General features: G+C 38.8%; 3 protein-coding genes across 8 annotated transcripts; 1 reads left to right on the forward strand and 2 right to left on the reverse strand.

Annotated features, from left to right (window-relative positions):
- Positions 1 to 785: 785 nt before the first annotated feature.
- On the forward strand, positions 786 to 6,455 carry LOC115755891 (NAD-dependent protein deacylase SRT2). Of its 4 annotated transcripts, none has more exons than XR_004017163.2 (12): positions 786 to 877; positions 1,090 to 1,132; positions 1,237 to 1,462; positions 1,582 to 1,647; positions 2,120 to 2,165; positions 2,803 to 2,963; positions 3,047 to 3,176; positions 3,399 to 3,563; positions 4,293 to 4,420; positions 5,087 to 5,186; positions 5,277 to 5,395; positions 6,134 to 6,455. XR_004017163.2 is itself a non-coding variant. In XM_030695474.2 (12 exons), the coding sequence occupies exons 1-11, from the start codon at positions 830 to 832 to the stop codon at positions 5,328 to 5,330; spliced, it is 1,167 nt and encodes a 388-aa protein (XP_030551334.2). In that variant the 5' UTR covers positions 786 to 829; the 3' UTR covers positions 5,331 to 5,340; positions 6,137 to 6,455. The 4 variants fall into 4 exon arrangements, 3 of the variants coding, with proteins under 3 accessions (XP_030551334.2, XP_030551335.2, XP_030551333.2); XM_030695474.2 differs by having other exon boundaries at positions 5,277 to 5,340; positions 6,137 to 6,455; XM_030695475.2 differs by having other exon boundaries at positions 815 to 877; positions 1,090 to 1,120; positions 5,277 to 5,340.
- Positions 6,456 to 6,957: 502 nt separating this feature from the next.
- Positions 6,958 to 8,904, reverse strand: LOC115755940 (RNA polymerase II transcriptional coactivator KIWI-like). Of its 3 annotated transcripts, XM_030695563.2 has the most exons (4): positions 8,670 to 8,899; positions 8,473 to 8,578; positions 7,454 to 7,476; positions 6,958 to 7,363 (listed from the first exon to the last, which is right to left on the reverse strand). In XM_030695563.2, the coding sequence occupies exons 1-4, from the start codon at positions 8,793 to 8,795 to the stop codon at positions 7,307 to 7,309; spliced, it is 312 nt and encodes a 103-aa protein (XP_030551423.2). In that variant the 5' UTR covers positions 8,796 to 8,899; the 3' UTR covers positions 6,958 to 7,306. The 3 variants fall into 3 exon arrangements, with proteins under 3 accessions (XP_030551423.2, XP_030551425.2, XP_030551424.2); XM_030695565.2 differs by lacking the exon at positions 7,454 to 7,476 and having other exon boundaries at positions 8,670 to 8,903; XM_030695564.2 differs by lacking the exons at positions 6,958 to 7,363; positions 7,454 to 7,476 and adding an exon at positions 7,536 to 7,880 and having other exon boundaries at positions 8,670 to 8,904.
- Positions 8,905 to 9,633: 729 nt separating this feature from the next.
- On the reverse strand, positions 9,634 to 13,530 carry LOC115755939 (farnesylcysteine lyase). Its single transcript, XM_048272035.1, has 6 exons — positions 13,469 to 13,530; positions 12,911 to 13,436; positions 12,556 to 12,729; positions 10,801 to 11,160; positions 10,493 to 10,668; positions 9,634 to 10,003 (listed from the first exon to the last, which is right to left on the reverse strand). Exons 2-6 carry the CDS (start codon positions 13,430 to 13,432, stop codon positions 9,739 to 9,741), a joined length of 1,497 nt encoding a protein of 498 aa, XP_048127992.1. The 5' UTR covers positions 13,433 to 13,436; positions 13,469 to 13,530; the 3' UTR covers positions 9,634 to 9,738.
- Positions 13,531 to 19,585: the final 6,055 nt, after the last annotated feature.

Below are 19,585 nucleotides of genomic sequence, written 5' to 3' on the forward strand. Positions count from 1 at the left end.
ATGCAGACAATACTTCATGTAGACCAAACTGTAGCACTTGCTCAAGACACCTCAGGTACTCCTGTTTGTACACAAACGAGACACGGGGGAAGAGAAACATCATTTTGATTGTTTTGTAGTAAAATGCCTTGTAATAACCTGGAGAATAAGGAAATGTCAAATGGGGAAGTTCCATCTATTGCAGCAACACACCAGTTGAATTTTATTCTACTGGGCTTAGCCAAATGGTGAAATTCTATTGGTTGAGTTGGTAAATTTCAATAAGCGTTAACGAGTGACAAAATTACTGTTGGTAAGAAAAAAATTAACCCGTGAATTTTTTTTTTTTAAATAACTTGTTGGAAACTTACTAACAAAATTTTATAAGCTTACCTACTTTGTTTGATAATTTTGCAACCAACCGATTTTAATGCTAACTTGCCATTTTTTATCGCATAACTAACTAATACTTCGAACTTTGCCGACTCTCATTTATTCGAAATTAAGAGCGACTTATCGACCATGTGGGAATATATGCGATCGCCAATCGCCATTTGTCTTTAGGCGCCTAACTCATGGTCTACATCATTTGTTCATTTTGGGGCAAACGAAAGTGAGGGAATTGCGTAATGTTGTGTAGATAATAGATATAGATAGAGAAATAGATGGAAAATTTTCAGATTATTTTTATAATATAGAGCTAGTTCTGAATTTTCAAGGATGGAAAGCTATGGAACGTGGCCTTAATAGTTTGTGAATGCACTGAATGGCTTATATTGAACCGCGGTGCCCCCCTCTCTCTCTCTCTCTCTCTCTTCTTCTTCGCAGACAACCTCCGTTAATCTCTCTAATGGCGATAACGCTCCTCCGTTCACCTTCTCCTTCGTCGTTCCTTCACGTAACTCTCTCTCTCTCTCTCTCTCTCTCTCTCTCTCTCTCTGAATGGAGAGTATACTTAGTTCAACGGATCATCTGGGCTTCTTTGGGGTCCTCTGTTTTCGGTGTATTGTCTTCGCCTTCGTGGAAAAATCTCTGCTTTTTAGCTGTGGATGCGCGTTTCGGCATCGTTTGAAGGTCCTTTGATTGATCATTCGCGTTTTGTACGTGCAGACTTTTGCTGGCTTGGGGCAAATGCTGGGAGGTAGGATTGCCGGCAAGTGTTTTTCGTGTTTCGGACCAGTTTTGAGTCATTTGTCGTGGAATCGATGGCATTTGATTGACGCTGTTGCGCTCATGAGCAGTTTCGGGTTTTTGTAGAGGCTCTATGTGATTATAATAAGGTTTCGAACCTTTGTGTGAGAGCTGGCAGAGTCATTTTCGCGAGGTCTGTTCGTATAAATGCCCGCATATCGGTCCCCGGGATTTCTTCCAGGAATCCGGAGAAAGAACCTCCCAAATTCTTGAGGGGCAAGAAGATGGTGCCTGATTCAGATCCTCCAAGCCTTAAGGATACTGATCGTTTGCATCAGTTCTTTGAATCAAGGTCTGATCTTGATTTTTTTACCCTTTGCCTGCTATAACTTCTTACTCTGTAGTTATGTACCCAATCCCAAGGTTTAATTCATGTTGCGCTGACCCACGTTTGTCTAAATTGGCCTGCAGTTCGAAGCTTGTGGTTTTGACTGGAGCTGGAATGAGCACGGAGTGTGGTATTCCCGATTATAGAAGGTTCCTTATTTATATTTTGAATGATATTTTACATTTAGCAGACGTTTCAATGGATAGACATCACTGATGGGTGGAAATATCTCATTATGGAGATGATCTGAGAGATAACAGCCACTCGTCTCGTGAATTTGTTCGGAATTAATTATATCAGATAGGGGTTTGAGTATACTTTCATAGCTGTTCTGTATCTTTTAGTTTGGATAATTAAAGTGACGCGTAAGGACTGGAAGAGAGATCTTGATATGATGCTGCATATTATTTCATGCCTAACACTAATCTTCAAGCTATGCACTTTGCATAGCCTTAGTATATATATGTTGTCAGCATAGTTATCAAGTTTGTATGAGTGCACTATCATGTGAAGCTTTCATGCCCAATGTGACAATTTGTAATTTCTTCTCCACGTATGTATGATTGACTGGTTCTTTCATAGCTAAGACAGACCCTTCTAACTTTTATTAGTTTTATGCAGTCCAAATGGGGCTTATAGCACAGGTTTCAGACCAATTACCCATCAGGTGATCTGAAGGCACGTGCTGGGATTTGCAGCTTCCCTGATCTCTGTTTTTTTTTTTTCCTCTTTTTTGGTTTGCTGATTTAATTATGTAAAGTGACAACACTCTGCTAATTAAGCGAATATGCAGGGACAGTTCAATCAGAAAGCAAGTTATGAAGGATAAATTTGAATTTGAAGGGCACTCTAGTATATATATAAAATTTTTGGATAAGGGAGAGGCAGAAATGAAATAGGTGGTGAGAATTGGAAGCCAACTCATTTAATTGAAAGAGCATTTTACATAGGGAACATTTACATGTGAATGTCTTTGGGATACTTCAATTAGAAATTTTCTATGGAAGTAGCATAAAATCAGGGTTAGGGCCATGCCTAGGAAACTAAGGGATGACATTCAAGGAAGTATGTGGGATTTGTGGTTTTTATAAATGATATGATACTATCGAAAATGCAATAATGTGTTGTAATTAGTGGACTCTGCATATGGAGAAAATTTGTTGTTGGTTCTTTCTTAAATAAGATATGTTTGTTCAGTTTCTTCTTGGGGTTTCAGTGTTGTTTTCATTTTTGTAAGTGTCTAACCATGCATCTTCCTTTAGTGCCTCTCATTTTTTTACTTTAATTCCATGACAATTCATTAGGAGTTTGTTCGTTCTAAACGGGCCCGTAGGCGATATTGGGCAAGGAGCTATGCTGGATGGAGAAGGTTTACCGCAGCACAGCCTAGTGCAGCTCATTATGCCCTTGCATCGCTAGAAAAGGCTGGTCGAATAAATTTTATGATTACCCAAAATGTTGACAGGTAACTGGATGTGGAACTTTTATGACATTTTTAGAAATTGAAGGATAAAGTTGGATATTAATAATTTTTTTGAATCATTTCAGATTGCACCATCGTGCTGGTAGCAATCCAGTGGAAATACATGGGACTGTGTATACTGTAATATGTATAGATTGTGGATATTCTTTTTGCCGGAATTTGTTCCAAGAAGAGGTCAAGGCTCTCAACCCAAAGGTTGGCTCTTAGAACTTACTTTTTCTAGTGCTTTTCCATTTTCTTCCTTTCTACTGAATTCACTCCCAGCACATGCAAAAGGTTCCACCATGAATATGTGATTTCTCTTTTCTTTTTATCCAGTATGTTTGCAAGGAGGTTAATGATGACTATGTGAAAATTGTACCGTAGTTGTTAATTCAAAGGGTCAGTAACTTAACTGAGGTGATTGTTTTCTTGTAGTGGGCAGCTGCAATAGAAAGTTTGGATTATGGAAACCCTGGTTCAGACAAGAGCTTTGGTATGAAACAGAGGCCTGATGGTGACATTGAGATAGATGAGAAATTCTGGGAGGAGGATTTCAGCATCCCTACTTGCCAAAAATGTGGTGGGGTGCTTAAACCAGATGTAAGAATCTTTCGTCTACATTTTACATTTTTCTTTTGTGGTATTTATGAGGTATTTAGCTCCTTAATGTTTAATTGAAGGTCAAGTTGTCTTCTTACTCACGGATATACTATTTGGAAAAGGAAATTGACTGTCTATCACCATGAACCAAGTATTTGCAAAAGCAAATTAATATGCTCTTTTCCACTTTTACTTAAAAAATGCCTCTTGGGATCATATCTAGGTGTAGAAGCATTTAATACGGAATAGTCATTCTTTTGATGTTTATTCTCATTTCTTGTCCCTTTGTAGGTTTAACTTCTTTACTAAGGTTTACTTTGCACCACCAAAAAAAAAAAAAAAACCAAAAAGAGATTATTAAAAGTTCTTGTTTCGCCATTTTCAAGATGATTATTGGAATACAATGTGTGGATGGACCTCTTCTATTTTTTCAAAAGAAGGAGTAAGAAGAGAAGTTAAGTTTCTGTGGCATCTTGGAGCTATCAGTGTGCTATGGTAGGATCATCTATGAGAAGTTTGGACACACTTTGTAGTTGGATTATAATGTCTATCTGATACTTAGCAGTACTTAATCGGGACCTGCATCATACATTGATCTGGTATTCTGAGAGAGAGTAGGATTCAGGAACTCTATATTATTCCCATGTTTGCTGCTCAGAGGAGAAAACTCCTGTTTAAATTCTCATTATTACTTCATCTATGGTCTTATTTGCTTGCTTTTCCTTGAAGGTTGTATTTTTTGGTGATAACGTGCCAAAAGATAGGGCTGACAGAGCCATGGAAGCTGCTAGAGACTGTGATGCTTTTCTGGTCTTAGGATCATCTTTGATGACAATGTCTGCTTACCGCCTCATTAAGTATGTTTTTCATCTTGCGCCTATATTCCATGATGCAGATAATTACCTTTTCCCAGGCAGTACATTTTGATGATTGAGTAGTGAAGAACACCATAAATGGTCTTCTTGCTTTATCTAGTTATTAGATATTGCTGAAGATGTTGTGCATTCGTGAATCTGGTGATGAATCTAATCGCACTTTGTCATTGCTGTTACTTGACTGAATTGTGCAGATGATTTTATATTCAGGCCTAATAGTGCTGATAATTCTTGTTGTGGATTGTGTGGATACTGACTAACCCAACGTGTCATGTTATTTTCCCTGTATAGCCTTTTATTTTGGGGCTTTTCTTGTTCTTTTTATGGGCATGCATCCTGCGATGCTTGCTTATTTTCCTTTTCCCCTCCTTACGAGGTGTATTTGGGCTGTGTTTTCCGCCTGATATGCATGTTTTGTCAAGAATCTTGCTTCTTTTTCAGTTTTGTGCCTGTCAATAGGAAAGATCCAATTGGATTATTTCCTAGTTATGTGGCTTAAGCAGAGTTTGCTTCTTTGGCTATTCGAAGGTTCCCGTTCCCTTCTGTTGATAAACAAAAGAAAGCAAGAAGTTATTGTTATAGTTGTGGTGTTATCATCCAATGTGAAATGTTCAAGTAGTAATTTATATCTTCAAATTTGTGTGACAGAGCTGCTCATGAGGCAGGAGCTGCCACTGCAATTGTTAATATAGGCATGTCACGGGCAGATGATATGGTTCCTTTGAAAATTAATGCTCGATTGGGAGAGGTAAGCAATTTTGTAAGTGTTACAAATCTAGCACTTCATGACATTACTATGCCGATTTTGCTGATGTTTGCATACGTTTTTTTCTCGCAGATACTCCCCAGAGTGCTTCATACAGGATCTCTCAGCATCCCTGCTGTTCAGTGACAAGAAGAAGGTATTGCTCAGCTAATGCTCAGCTAATAGAAAGGACCATGCCTTTGCTGAATCTGATATAGTTTTGTTATTGGAGCCCATTACAAAAATGAAGCTACACTTGCAAATCTTTAGTGTTGCCTCAGTTATTAAGCCCCGTGAAACCAATCTTCCCTTAAAAGTGAGATTTACCTGGGTTTGAAGTTGCCTGTAGGAATCTATGAAGTGATGTATAAAATAGTGAAGACAGCTTTACCTATGCCTATCTTTGCTGTACTATTATTCATGGATCACGATAATGTGGAGAGAAGTTGCCTCTCATCTTAGATGAATGCTATGAAGAGATGGTGTCTTGACATATCTCGAAGGCAGTAAAGTAAAATAGTGTCATGATACATGCAATGTTATTGACATCAACAGTCAATGTTTAGACTTGTACAAGCTTAAAGTGAAAGTCGTGAAACAACTAAAAATGCATTCAAAATCGAAGTCCCTAGAGTAATTGTGTTATCACTGACAGGTTGTGAACGCGAATATTCGTTAAAGATGAGCAGACCTCATAGATTGTCTTTTTTTTCCTTATAAGAATGTTGGTGTCGGCATGGGGGAAAACAAAGGCCTTTTGGAAGAGAAGTACACATGCTAACGTGTAAAGAGAGCCCCTTCGATCTTATGAACCCTCTAGGCCTACTACTAAAAGTGAATTTGATAAACTTGAATGCCCGGATGAAACAGAAGCATTGCCTGAAGTTCATTCTTTTTCGATGGTATTCGTGTTCTGACGTTCTGTGACCTCGTCAATGACTATTTTGCAGGAGGCCAACAAGGGAAGTGCAAAGCCGCAAGGCAGCGTCTTCGTATGTTTTGTTATGAGTGCCCAGTATGATGATTCTTTGAAGTCAAGTCGCTCCTATGTAAGGACACATAAAGCTCAGATGCCATTCATCTGTCTCATCGAATGGTGAAATTCAATACCGTTGTGTAGATGTTAATGTAAATCGTAGCGATACACTGAATTGTGTTTCTTGCTAACAAATAGTTTGAAGCTCATGGAGATGGTGAAACTCAATGGGGTCTCAACAGGGTGAAATATCTCTTTAACATGTATTTCTAATTACATATCTTAGCAATGGTTCTCCAATTGGGCGGCATGTCAATTTTGATGCGTCTCTCATCAGCTGTCAGATTGATGTGTTTCTCGAGCCATCCATCAAAACTTTGCCAGTATCAGCCATTGGATCATACGCCGCAAAATCGCCTTGCTTCAGACCACTGGAGCAAGGCGCATATCGTAGATTTTGACGCTCGAAACTCTCGCAAACTGTCTCTTCCCACCCAAGAAAATAAATTAAGCCTCCGTTGCATCGCTCACTAGTACGGAGATACAGAGATGACCGTCCTTTCTGGATAAAACTTAATGCCTGTTTTGAAGGGAAGCCTCTTAGATGTTTGATTTTGTAGCTTGCTTTTCCGCATGGAGAGGTAGAAGAAGCTTAAAAACAAGTAAAACATACAGTAAAATTAGTTTCCATTGCATAAGAGATCCTACCAGATACATGAGCTGTTCAAGCAATGAAGGTGCAAATTTCAGACCAGGAACTTAGCATCGTGTAATGACAGCAATAGAGGGGCAACAACAAGAGCAAGCTTGTCGGGCAATTCATTTCCGCGGAAAAGTCACAACAGATGCATGAGGGAAGACCCATTTCCCCCACAATCCTTCAACTAAGTCAGAGTAAGAAAGAATTCCTTTTAACCAAAATACATATTTGCTGGTAGGTGTTAATCATGCTCTTTTCAGGAAGCTTCGAGTACATAGACTCAATTACCAGAGTTCTACATATAGAGCCACAAGAGTCGCAACTACATACAAAACATTGTACATGTCAGCACCTACTGGCCAATCCCAGATCACTCCAGCCACAAACCAAAATGAGCTGCTGGTTAATTCAGCAAAAACAGCAGCCAACAAGAGTGGTCACTAGCTCCTATGTGTCCGCCAATGCCTTATCGATTTCAGGCATGTACTTCACAAGTTTATTCCACTGCACAAGCATTAAACCAATGTGATGCCATTGGTTTGAACCAACTGTTCAAATTTCAAGTACTAGTAGCACGCAGAACCAACGGTTTACCTGATCCATGGGGAGAGCAATACCTGGACAACCAAATCAACAGATAGAAACCATTAAGAGGGATCATATTAATTGAAGAAACAAGTAAAAGTTCTGGCAGAGTATGATGCCATGGCAATAGTACAATAGCACAACACCAAATGCAACAATCACTTGGAATGCTAAGTTAGTAACAGAACAGTAATGGTTGACATGGCCAGTTGAATACATGTGCGAGAACAGAGCAACATTACAGAAACTGTCGGTGACATTGGAAGACAAAGTTCTCTTCAACTAATGAAATCAAAGATGCTAATCTTTACTGAGATAACGATTTCACGAGAAACAAGCAAAGCACATAAAGTAGCAACTTCCAAAACGCAGTCTACCATTCACTGAGCTTCCTCAGGTCCATGAAGGAAGGCCAGAATGGCAAGGGAGCGACAACTTAATCAAATATACAATTTGAACAAGTATGCACTCTAAAAGATTGGATTTTCAGTTCGATTAATTTCAGTATTTCAGGCACATAGTAACAGAGGCGGGCTGAGATTACCAAAAAGAAAAAGCACGCCGAGACTTCAAAATTTACCATGATGCTCCCAAAATCATTGTGGAGTTCAAACCATTCATCTAACCTGCAGTACTCACCATTATACTGCTAATAAAGCTCAATACACTCAGCCCAGTTGCAATGCTTCCAATATTTCATACAGATCAAAGGCCCCTCCAAAGGGTGCCAGTGAAATTGTTCTAAAATCCAATTGAAGATGGAATTGGAACCAGAAAACTAACTCGATTCCCCATACTCTCTTACATAAAAATCGCAATGCTTTCACCTGTCTACACCTCCAAAGCTCGACAGACAAGCTCACCCACGAATCCCAACGACAAATAGACTCCTATCAGCCAAGGATATCAGGAATGTACATAACATGAGAACATCCAACTCCAGAAAGATTACATGTAACAAAAGAAGTCGCTTAAGACACCAAACACAAAGTCTAGAGAGAGAGAGAGAGAGAGAGAGAGAGAGAGACCCTTTTTGCCAGGAAGTGTCTTGCCGTCCTTGACGTAAAACTCGCGAATGTCGACGACGACTTTACCATTCCAGTTCCTGACGGTGACTCTCCTGTTCTTCGACAGCTACACCCAAAAATAAAAAAAGACAATAAAAACCCTAGGATCGCACAAGCCCACAACACGCACGTACTCGCGCAAACCACAACATGGAAACCTCGCAGGCGACGATGTCGTCGGAATCATCGGAATCCTGCCTCGGAGCCTTCTTGGGAGGAGCCTGGCCGTCGGAGTCGCCGTCGGAGGCGTAAGGTTCGTCCTTCCTCTTCCCTTTCTGCGACATCCTTCTTCACTTTCACTACGCCAAAACAACGCCACAGAGAGAGAGAGAGAGAGAGAATTCTACTCGCAGTCTCTCGACATCCTGGGAGCTGCGAAGTAGCCTGTGAGTCTATCGAGAGTTCCTCCATTTCTTTTTGTTTTTTTCTTTTGGGTCTTTATGTTTTTTTCACACAAAATATTAATATAAGGAATTTTTTTTACCCAATTAGTCATACTTATGTAAATACTCATCTCTCAACAGGTTTAAAATTATTTATGTAATTCTCCTAAGTTTTAATTGGACTTTTATGTAAAAAAACTATCTTTGATGTTGACCTAATCGAGCTAGACCGAAAGATGATTTCCCGCTTCCACACGTTCCATGCATCGATTGGTTTAGCAGATGGCTCGCGGTTTCGAGCCATCAAAAAATGTTATGCAAGACTATGATTTTGTCCAAAAAAAAATAAGACTAAGATTTTGTCTAGCAAAATTGGGTACATTTTAGAGCAAATTTAGACGCTTTTTTTTTATCGGGATAATGTGATTATCAAATTATTAATTAGTATTATTCATTAAACATTTTTGAAGGTGTCTCATAAAATGAAAAATTTGAGACAAAATCAACTCTAGACCGTTTTTAGAAAATGAGTGGCCCTTATTTGAAATTTACCTCACTTGAAATAAAGAGAATGAATTCCCTCATCTGAAAAGGCGAAATTCCCAATCTAAAAAGGTGAAAATGGTTTTTTAAACGATTTTTATAAAATATATTCTCTGTTTCTAAAATAAAAACATCCAAGCAAATTCAAAAACTTCTCTTTTTATCCGGATAATGCGTTCATATCTCCCAGCTATCCATAACAAAATATACTTCACATTCCAGTGCTCCTTGAGTCATGGCACTTAAGTATGAGTTACATCGTACAGAATTTACACAAATCAGCTATGTATCTGACCCCTCCTTAAAGTTCCAAATGCAAACCCATGTCGTCCGTGGAGTCCTCCGAGCCCGAAAGCTTCAAGCGCACGTGGCCGAAATGCCTTGACAGGATGAGGCGCGCGACGTTCTCGGCTGCAACCGCGCTCATCTCCATCGTGCTCGCGGCATTCTCAAAGGCATTGACATAGTACAAATGCTGTCCATCCAAAATGAAGGGAGCGAACACTTCGGGAGCCTTGTAATGGGGGTAAGCCCCCCAGTTGATGCGGATCGTCTCCTTCCGCGCACTGCAAACAGCAATAGCGACAATTAGCATTCGCCCATCGGTTCACTTTGTCGTTGAGTTCATAAAGACGCCGTGTCGTCTTCTTCACTATCTATGGCGTGGTCTCGGGACAGTGTATTACTTCCAAAACAAGGCAGTGCGTCAGACACTCTTTTCGAGCACTTCCTAGGCCTTTCGATAAGTCATTTCTGACCAAAGGGCCCAATCATACTCCATCCGAGCAATGATCAGGAACTTTTTGTAGCTGTGAGGATACTCCTAACCTCTTAAACTGTCAAACATGAGATCATAGATGTAGACAACCTCAAGATTTTATCGCCTGGTGAGGATCTATGCATAGATGACAGATCCTGCTATCTCTCAGCAGACGGAGTGAACACATCCTTTAAGTGGAACAAAAAATATAAAGCTAGCCAGACCATGAAATAGCATGTGCCTGCCCATCGAAACAAACCATGATAACTTGGGCAAAAAAACTTTGAAGTGTTACCTGAATATCTGATCCAGCAACGTGTCTAACATGGCTTCGCGGGAGAAAACCTTATAAGTCGCCTCCTTTGCGTTGTGTCGCTTGAGAACTGAAATGCTCGAGAATGGAATTCCAGGATCCTCGATTGTACCAACCAGTTCTGGAATTTCTTCCACAGAGCCGAACCCAAAGTATGCCTTTTGCACACGATGGCATTCCCATTTAAAAGACAAAAAAAGGAAAGATGAAACTTGATAAATAACTGGATCAAAGACACAAGAAAAAAGATATAGGTAGATGATTGAGACAGTAACAAGCAAAATGCTCACAGGATTTAAAAGACCCCTCACGAAAGTCGCATGTGTATGCTGTAGCTTCCTTGGAGGAATTGAAACTGAAGGGTCAAAGCGTATGTCCACCTCATCCAAAGGTGTGGCGACAACTGCAACCTCGCACTCATAACTGTTGCCTTGGGAGGAGTTGAGCTCATAATAGTTTCCAAGATTAGAAATAGACTCTATCTCCTCACGAAGGTGCAGAGCGACATTCGAATGATTGAGTAAACCAGCAGCCATCTGCCAGTTTCCTCCTTGGACGGACCATAAATCACCCCCTGATCCTGCCAAGGAAACAGCGCCAGCAAGTCCGCTGATGCTTACACTCTGACCATAATTAACCCTTGTGATGACCTACAGCATACCAAGCTAGATGTTTCAAAGTACAAATAATAACAAATTATGAAGAACAAAATAGATGGTCCGCTAGGATACTAAGTTTGACATGTCGAGTTTCAATCATAGACAAGTTCTTCACTTCATGAAGAGCAAACTCGATATTACATCTCCATCTCCTCCCTGAGTTCATTTCATCTATAAGATCACCATGTTCTACTACGTGTCGATTGCTATGGGAATTAATTGAAGCATCCAACACATATCCACACAAAGCTTGAACAGATCGTTTAAGATCTTCAAGCAATGTACTGTTGGCTATGCTAAACTGAAAATTTTACATTTTTCTTTCTTTTCTAGTTCAATTGACCCCTCTCTGCTTCAAATTTAAAGATTGATCAAAGACTACATGCCACAATATCATTGTCATATTGGCAATTGATGAAGACTATAGCAAGAGAAGCAAGGGACTTTAGCAATGCTACTAATAAAAACCTCGAACCAAAACCAAAAATCAGATGATATTTGGCCAATTTCCTCATAGCTTCCAAAACCCAACTGATATAAACAGCTACGTATTCTTTCGCCAATGAAAATATGTATGTCAAGTTTCACACATAATTAACAGAAAGGCTATATTCGTGAAAATTTCGAAATGGAAATTTGAAATTCCACAAAAAGCAAAATGGACAGGTCATGCAGGAAACCATATTTCTTTTATACATGAAAGTTGGAATGAGACAGTTGAAAAAGGTTAAAAGTCATATAATCAGACACTCAGAACCATCATTCGCGTGAGCCTCGGGTTGGAGAGTTTAATATACTCCAGTAAGTGCATGACAAGGTAAATAGACTGATAAATGCTACAAGCAGGCATATATTAGCCGTTCAATCAGAACATAATGTCTGGAACATCCGGTGCACATAACATAAATTAGCATTGAAAGAATTGTGCCCACAAATCAGTGTACTTAGACCTGCAGGGATGCTCCAAAACATGCTTCTAGCAGACCACTGCTAAAGTAGAGCTGCATCAAGTAAGAGCCACGTCGAATCTCGCTTCATAAAATCACTATAATTGAAGTCAGTCTACCTAGCAGTCGCTCAACCTCTTGGACAAGTACAATTTATGCCTATCCCTGAAAGACATACTATTTCAATTCACACTATCTCAATCCCAGATGCACCTGTTAGCGAAGTTCTCCGCACAGACTTAGGCTGCAGTCACTTCACAAAGCCTTTGCCACTAAGAGTTGGCAGTTAGAACTTGCATTTCATTCAAGTAAAGGCATCCATATGACGTACAAAATTTGAAGTAAGTCGCTAAATAGATCTCGAGCAGATCCACACTATAGAGGGAAAAGTGCTGTACTATCAATATATATCAATTGTGAAATTTATGAGAATTCTTACAGTGATGAGTTCCCTTATCAGCAAGGGAGACAACCCAATACTGATTAATTCTTCCTCTAAAGTATGCCCGGTGAGTTTGTAGAGCCCTGCCCATTTGAGCATCTCATCCACCGTCTCAAAAACGGGTCTTGAGTCGGTGCTTTCATAGTACTTCAAGAAGTTATTCACAGTCCTCTGCAACGTGGAGATGTAGCCAATTTCATTTGTCAAAAGGAAATCAACATCCATTATGCAAATTGACTAAACCAGACAGACACTCTAGAAAAATCAACGCATCATTCAATTTCACTCCACTTCTGCATTCAAACGCTCTGTTCAGAATGGGGATGGACAAAATTGATTGACAGAGAAAAACCTGAACGAAGTTGTCCATGCGAATGAGAGAAAACCCGTAACGCCAGAACAAGAGCGCCGTGTTGGCGAACGACACAATCTTGTCAACGAACGGAAGCTTGGAGTTGACCCTCCACGTCTTGAAGACGAAGCCCTTCCCATCCCAAATCCCAAAATCGCTATCATCGTCACGGCCGTCGCTATCCCGCGTGGCATTGGGCCATCTGATCTTCAAGCCGATCAATTTGGTGTAATTCAAGGCGTGGTAGTTCTTGGGGTGGAGAATCGACCCGCCGGCCTCGAAGCTGTCGCCACCGACGTTGACCCTCGCCATGCGGCCCCCAACGACGCCGTGCCGCTCGAAGACGCGGATGGAGATGGAGGCGGACGGGGCGGAGTACTCGCGGAGGAAGTGGGCCACCGAGGAGCCGCCGATTCCGCTTCCGACAATGCAGACCGAGAGGGAGGACGACGACGACGACGACGACGTGATGATAGGGAGCGAAACGAGTAGGATGAAGAGTGCGGCGGTGCGGGCCACCATTTTTGGCTGCTTGTCGAGTTTCACTCTCTCTTGTTCTCGCTTCTTCTTCTTCTTCTTCTTCCTCAAGTTTGGTTTGAGCTTTCGTGATCAGAATCTTTGGAAGAAGCGAAGGAAGAGGCTCGTGGGTTGTTGAGGGGTCACACTGACATCGTGGGTCGAAGAATGTCTACTACGAAATCCGTTGACTCCGCCGTGGTTTTGCAGTGTTTTACGGGCTGCCGTAAGGTTTGAACTAGTCTTCGTCCACGGCAAGATTAAGGATAATCACAGCAAATGGATGGTCCATTGGACTATAAGCCGTACCATCCTTGAATTTTTAATTTCTTTAATATGATCTTTAGACTATTGATAGATATTCAATTTAATCCTTAAATATTATAAATTTGATTCATAGATTAAATTGAACATGTACAAAATATCTAAAGGCCACATTAAATAAATTAAAATTTCAAAAACAATATTAAACATTAGGTTAAAGTTCATGAACCACATTATATATTGAAGCAAAATTCAAATATCATTTGTGTTATTTACCTAAAATTAAAGATACCATCACTATTCATTCATGAGTTATCCGCTTTTGATGAGATTTTTTTGTAAGCTCGTTTGATGCTTTAGGGCGCGCATGACAACACTTTTGTTTCGTAAATCAACTTCTGATCGGAAATTGATTTTTCTCTTTCTACCTTTGAGTAAAGGTTGATTTTTTTTAGTTTTGCTCCACAAGTTAATTTCTTATCAGAGAAAAACATTTGATAATATGAGAAAATTCTGCTTTTGGAACACAAATTCGTTTGGTAACGATTGAAAATTTCTACTTCTATAACATTATTAACACATAATCCTTTACGAAAATTATTGTCGGCGACCCAAAAATCTCTACTTCATTTTTATTTATTTTTTTAAGTTTCTTTAAAAAAAAATAATTTTTATTAGTAAAAAATATTATGTACTTTTTAAAAAATTAGTATTTATTTTTTAGTCCGGCCACCGGAGATGGCAATCTAGCGATGAAGGTGGGCGATGGCAGCTAGTGGTGGTCACGCCCGTAGAATGCGGTGGTCGGCGGTGGTGGGCACCAATGGTGGTCACGGTGGAGGTCGACGGTGGGCGGTGGTAAGCGGTTAGCAGTGGGTAGTAGTCGGTGGTTGTCGCGACAAAGGTCGGCGGGCGACGGTGGGCAACGGCGGTCGACAAAGGTCAGCGGTGGGCACGAGGGGCGGCAATTGGTAGCAACGGCGGAGGTATGATTGAGAGAGAGAGAAAGGCGTTGAAAATAAAATGAAGTCAAAGTGAGACAGATATTGATATTAAGAAATTTTTACTAGTGAAAGTGAAATAACTTTTTTTAGCTTTTAGAATTGGCTCAAAAATAACTTCAAATGTAGAAATGTAATGTTTTGTTATCAAACGGATTTCTGCTTTAAAAGTTGCATTACTAGACGAATTTCTTTTCTAGAAGCACTTCGGAGCAGAAAATTCATTTCCAAAAATGTTAACACTTGCGTTAAAAACACACAATTCAAAGGATCAATTAGCACCCAAATCGAGCTAGCCAAAAAATGATTTTCCTCTTTTCACATATGGATGATTTAGTGGATAGCACGGCCAATTTAGGGTGTGTTTATTTTAGTAAAAGAATTTTTTGCAAATAATTTTTCAGACTTTCACTAGCTTGATTTGCTGAAAGCAATTAATCTATGAAAATCATAAAAATATATCTATACTTAAAATAAAAAAATAAGTCCATTGACCTAAAATGGCGAAAGTATTTTTCTTAAAAATGACTTTTAGAAAATATATTTTGTTTTATCATGAAATTTTTTTCGAAACAAAGACACATGGGCAAATTTAGAAGCTTCTGTTTTCATCCGGATAATGCAATCATCTAATTATGAAAGGACTTTACTAGCATAACGGTCTTTACATAATTGTCAGAATAACAATATGTTGTGAACCACAAATTCTTAAAAGAGTGGATCCTAATAGTTATTAATTAATTAAATTTTATTTTTTGCGATTCAAAACAGAATGTTAGCATAACAATCACTCAAAAACTGTTATTTAATCAATTCTCAATTACAAAATAATATTTATCCATTAGACATTTTCGAAAGTGTCTCGGAAAATGAAAACACCCGGCTATCCATCACGGAATATATTTCGCATTCCAGTGCTCCTTGAGTCATGGCACTTTAAGCATGAGTTTGCATGCTACAGAATTTACACAAATCATCAGTGTATGTGAACCCTCGTCAAAAGTTCCAAATGCAAACTCGTGTCGACCGTTCTGCAACCATGCTCGTCTCCGAGCCCGAAATGTCTCGACAGGATGAGGCGCGAGACGTTTTGGGCTGCAACCATGCCCGTCTCCGCCGTGGCCGCGGCGTTCTCAAAGCCATTGAAGTAGTATAAATGCTATCCATCCAAAATGAAGGGGACAAACGCTACAGGAGCCTTGTAATGGGGGTAAGCGCCCCAGTCGGTCCGGATCGCCTCCTTCCAAACACTGCAGTCGGTCTACTTTGTCATTGAGTTCATAAAGATGCTGTGTTTACTTTTGGCGGATGGACACCAGAAGTGAGAAAAATTATGTACGGCGCTCAATTTAGTACCAAAAATTTTTGTTAGCTTACTAAAGTGTCAAATCAAAAAAAAAAATGATCATGTAAGTGCATACGGCGAGAAATTCCGGCCAAAAAATGTGGCATTCGTAATTATTTTTTTAAGTGAGATGCAATTTTTTTTTTTTTTGAGTAACATGGAATTTTAATTTTTTTAAGTGACATGTCAGTTATCTTTTGTTTTTCTTATCTTCTTCATCTTATTAGTCGCCGGTTCGGCAACAAGCCAGAGCAAGGGCGGAGGGTCGGCAAGGGTGAGGTCAACCTCATCATGGCTAGGCGAGGCCGACCTCGCCCTCTCCAAGGCCGGTCGGACGACGGAGAAAAAAAAGAAGATAAAATGAAAATAAAATAAAAAAGGCTGGGAAAATGACGTCGTTTTATGCCTTAGATAGATATTAACTGGACGTCCAGTGAGCCACGTCGATTTTAGATATTAATAAATAAATAAATAAATAAATAAGGCCTCATAGGATTTCCAGCCAAGTAGATCGGTGTTAGCATTTAAGTAAACGTTTAAAAAAAATTGATACATAAGGGCCTCTATGGCAACCATTCTGGTTCTTTGATTCTGTTTCCCCGAACAAAAAAGATGAGAATCATGTTTGATAACATAAATGATTCTAATTCTGATTTTGTTTTTGAAAAAAGTTTTGGAGCAAAAACAAGAACAAAAAAAAAGTTGATTACGGAAAAAAAAAATCACTTTTGAGAAAAACAAAACAAAATGAAATCGCACATCTCTCACTTTTCTCTTTTAGTTTTCTCATCACTTTTCTCTCCACCTAAAACAAAACGAGGTCTCATTTTCAAAGAAAAATATAGAAGATAATAAAAATAAAAAATTGAAAAAATTGGAAAAATTCTCAAAAATCAGAAAAATTTCAGAAAAATCCTTAAAAATAGAAGAAGCTTAGATTATGCTAGTTTGACCTCATTTTCATAAATTTAGGCCTAGATTTCATAGATTTTGTTCTTTTTTCGGAAAATCACAAACACCGTTGAAATTAAACCCGAACCACATTTCTCTAAGCCCTTAGTGCTTCGTTAGGGTTTTACAATGCAATTCAATGCCATGATTACTTGATTGTGCACTTGATTTCATTGGTTGTGATTTGCATTGGTTTATGTACTTTAGACTTAGTCTAGTTTTAGAAAATTTAGGAAAAAGACAAAAATCACCAGCTTGAACACTTAACAAACTTTCGTTCTTAAGTTTTGGATGAATTAAGACTGAGATTTGATTTCCTAGAACAAAAAATGCACGCTAATGTAGGGTAGTGCAGTGCACTTTCCTTGCACAAACGAGGGTGTCACTTGTGTCGGTCGTTCGCTCGCTCACAAAAGTTGGATGAAACCCCACAATAAATGGCGAAAATGACTTGTGATGATGATTCTTGATATTTATTTTTACATGTTAATATGCAATTTGTTATATAAGGGAATCAATATGAATAGATCTTCGATTAATTCGAAATGTAGGATGAAATTTCACAAAATAATTACGTAATTATTTGACTTAAATGACAAAAATTGGGAAGAGCAATTATTCTCGGGAACAAAAATTATGCGTAATTACCAAACGTGTTTTTATTTCAAGAATAGAAATTTTATGCAGCTATCAAACGCATTCCGATTCTCTAAAACTCATTCATAGATTAGAATAAAAAAAGTCATTTTAATTAAAATCACTTTTTTGAATCAAAATGGTTGCCATATATGCCTTAAGTGATCTAGAAAAAATTATTGGTACTAAAATGAGCGGGTACATGACTTTTAGGACTCTTGGCGACATTTTACCGCTTTCTTTTTCAATATCCTCGGCGTAGTCTTGCGCGACGGTGTGTTGCTTCCAAAACAAAGCCCAACTTACGACCCAACAAGTGTTGCGCTTGGTGGTTTCATCCACGATGGGTGGGCTTTGAGTGGAGATTCTGTCGGGAAATCAGTCAATCGAGGATTGACAACTTCAAGAGAAGTTCATTTTGATTGAGAAAATTGTCTAGAAACTCCTAAATTTATTATACTTTTACCGATTCCATCATAAACATTTTAGATTTATCAATTGAGTCATAAGCCTTTTCATTTTTTACCAACTGAGTCCTTCCGACCAATTTAGCCGAAAATCACTAACGTGGCACATATGGATTTTCATTATTTTTTTATTTTCTTTTCTTTTCTCAATGGCCGGTGAGGGTAGCCTGGTCCTCGCTAGCCGTGGGTGAGGGCCAACCAATCCTCAACTGGTGCTTGGTGAGGGCCCGGTGACCCTTGTTGATCTCTAAGTAAAGAAAAATAGAGAAAAGAAAATAAAAAAAGGAAAAAGAAATAAAAACAAAAAAAATCATTAAAAATTCGAACAAAAGTATTAAAATATTATTAAAAATTATCCACTTTAGCAATTTCCATTCAAAATTGGCCAGATAAACTAAGTTGGTAAAATATAAAAATGTTTAGGACTCAATTGACAAGATTAAAAGGTTTAAATTGGCAAAAGTGTAATAAATTTATGGCTTTTTGGATAATTTTCCACATTTTCATTACAATGTTGAGTATAAACCTACAACATTTCGTTATAAGGTGACATGTGGTGCATATCCATTGGTTAGCCAAATCCGTCATTATCAAATCCTTTAAAAGAATGATCCTTATTATATCGACAATGGACCTAATAAAATTCCTCCATAAAAAGTGTAATCAACACCTTCCGGACATTAATGTGTTTTTGTGAGCAGAGACAATTTTTTTGTACCCAATATCTAGTAGTCAAACAAAAAAGAGATGGGACTGTCGCATACAATTGTTGTCATCCGAGTTCAATTGATCGAGTTTCAGTTTACCATTAACCTCAAGCCGAGAGCATTACAATTGTTTTGACTTTGGTACCTGTTTGTTCAAACTTATATTTCGGCCGGCCCTTCGGACAGGTGTCGAATTTATTCGTATTAAGCTGAAAATAAATATAGTTTTGTGAATTAAAAACAAAGTGCCCGAAATGCTCGCCACCTTTTTGGCATGTACCTACCAAACTCGCGCATGGTTTTGACACGTGCAACGAAAGTTATGCAATTTATTACGAAAGTGCAATTGAATTCTAAAATTTACAAAAATTGTAATCAAGTCTTAAAATTTATCAAGTTTGTACAATCAAATCCTTCAGTTAATTCTGTCTATTTAGAGTAATAGATAATGTTAACATGGGTTTTTTTAAATATTTTCTCTCTTCTATGTGATGATAACGTAACTAAAATATGAAATATAAGGCTAAAATGACGTCTTTTGCCCTAAATTCTAATTTTTTTAACCAAAATCTTAATTTAATAACTTTAAAACATTGAAAAAGGTATTTTAACAAAAAGATAACAAAGGACAACAAAAAAAAAAACCAAAGGCAAGGGCCTCGTCGTGGCGCCCGTTGTTTGAAAGGGCCAGCAAGGGATCGGCAAGGATAGGCAAGGATCGAGGAGGACTTGACGAGGGTTGTGACCTTCAACCCTGATCTGGACGAGCTAGCCAAGGGCCACCATAG

Source organism: Rhodamnia argentea, chromosome 11 (assembly GCF_020921035.1).
Source record: "Rhodamnia argentea isolate NSW1041297 chromosome 11, ASM2092103v1, whole genome shotgun sequence".
In the NCBI taxonomy this organism is placed as follows: domain Eukaryota; kingdom Viridiplantae; phylum Streptophyta; class Magnoliopsida; order Myrtales; family Myrtaceae; genus Rhodamnia; species Rhodamnia argentea.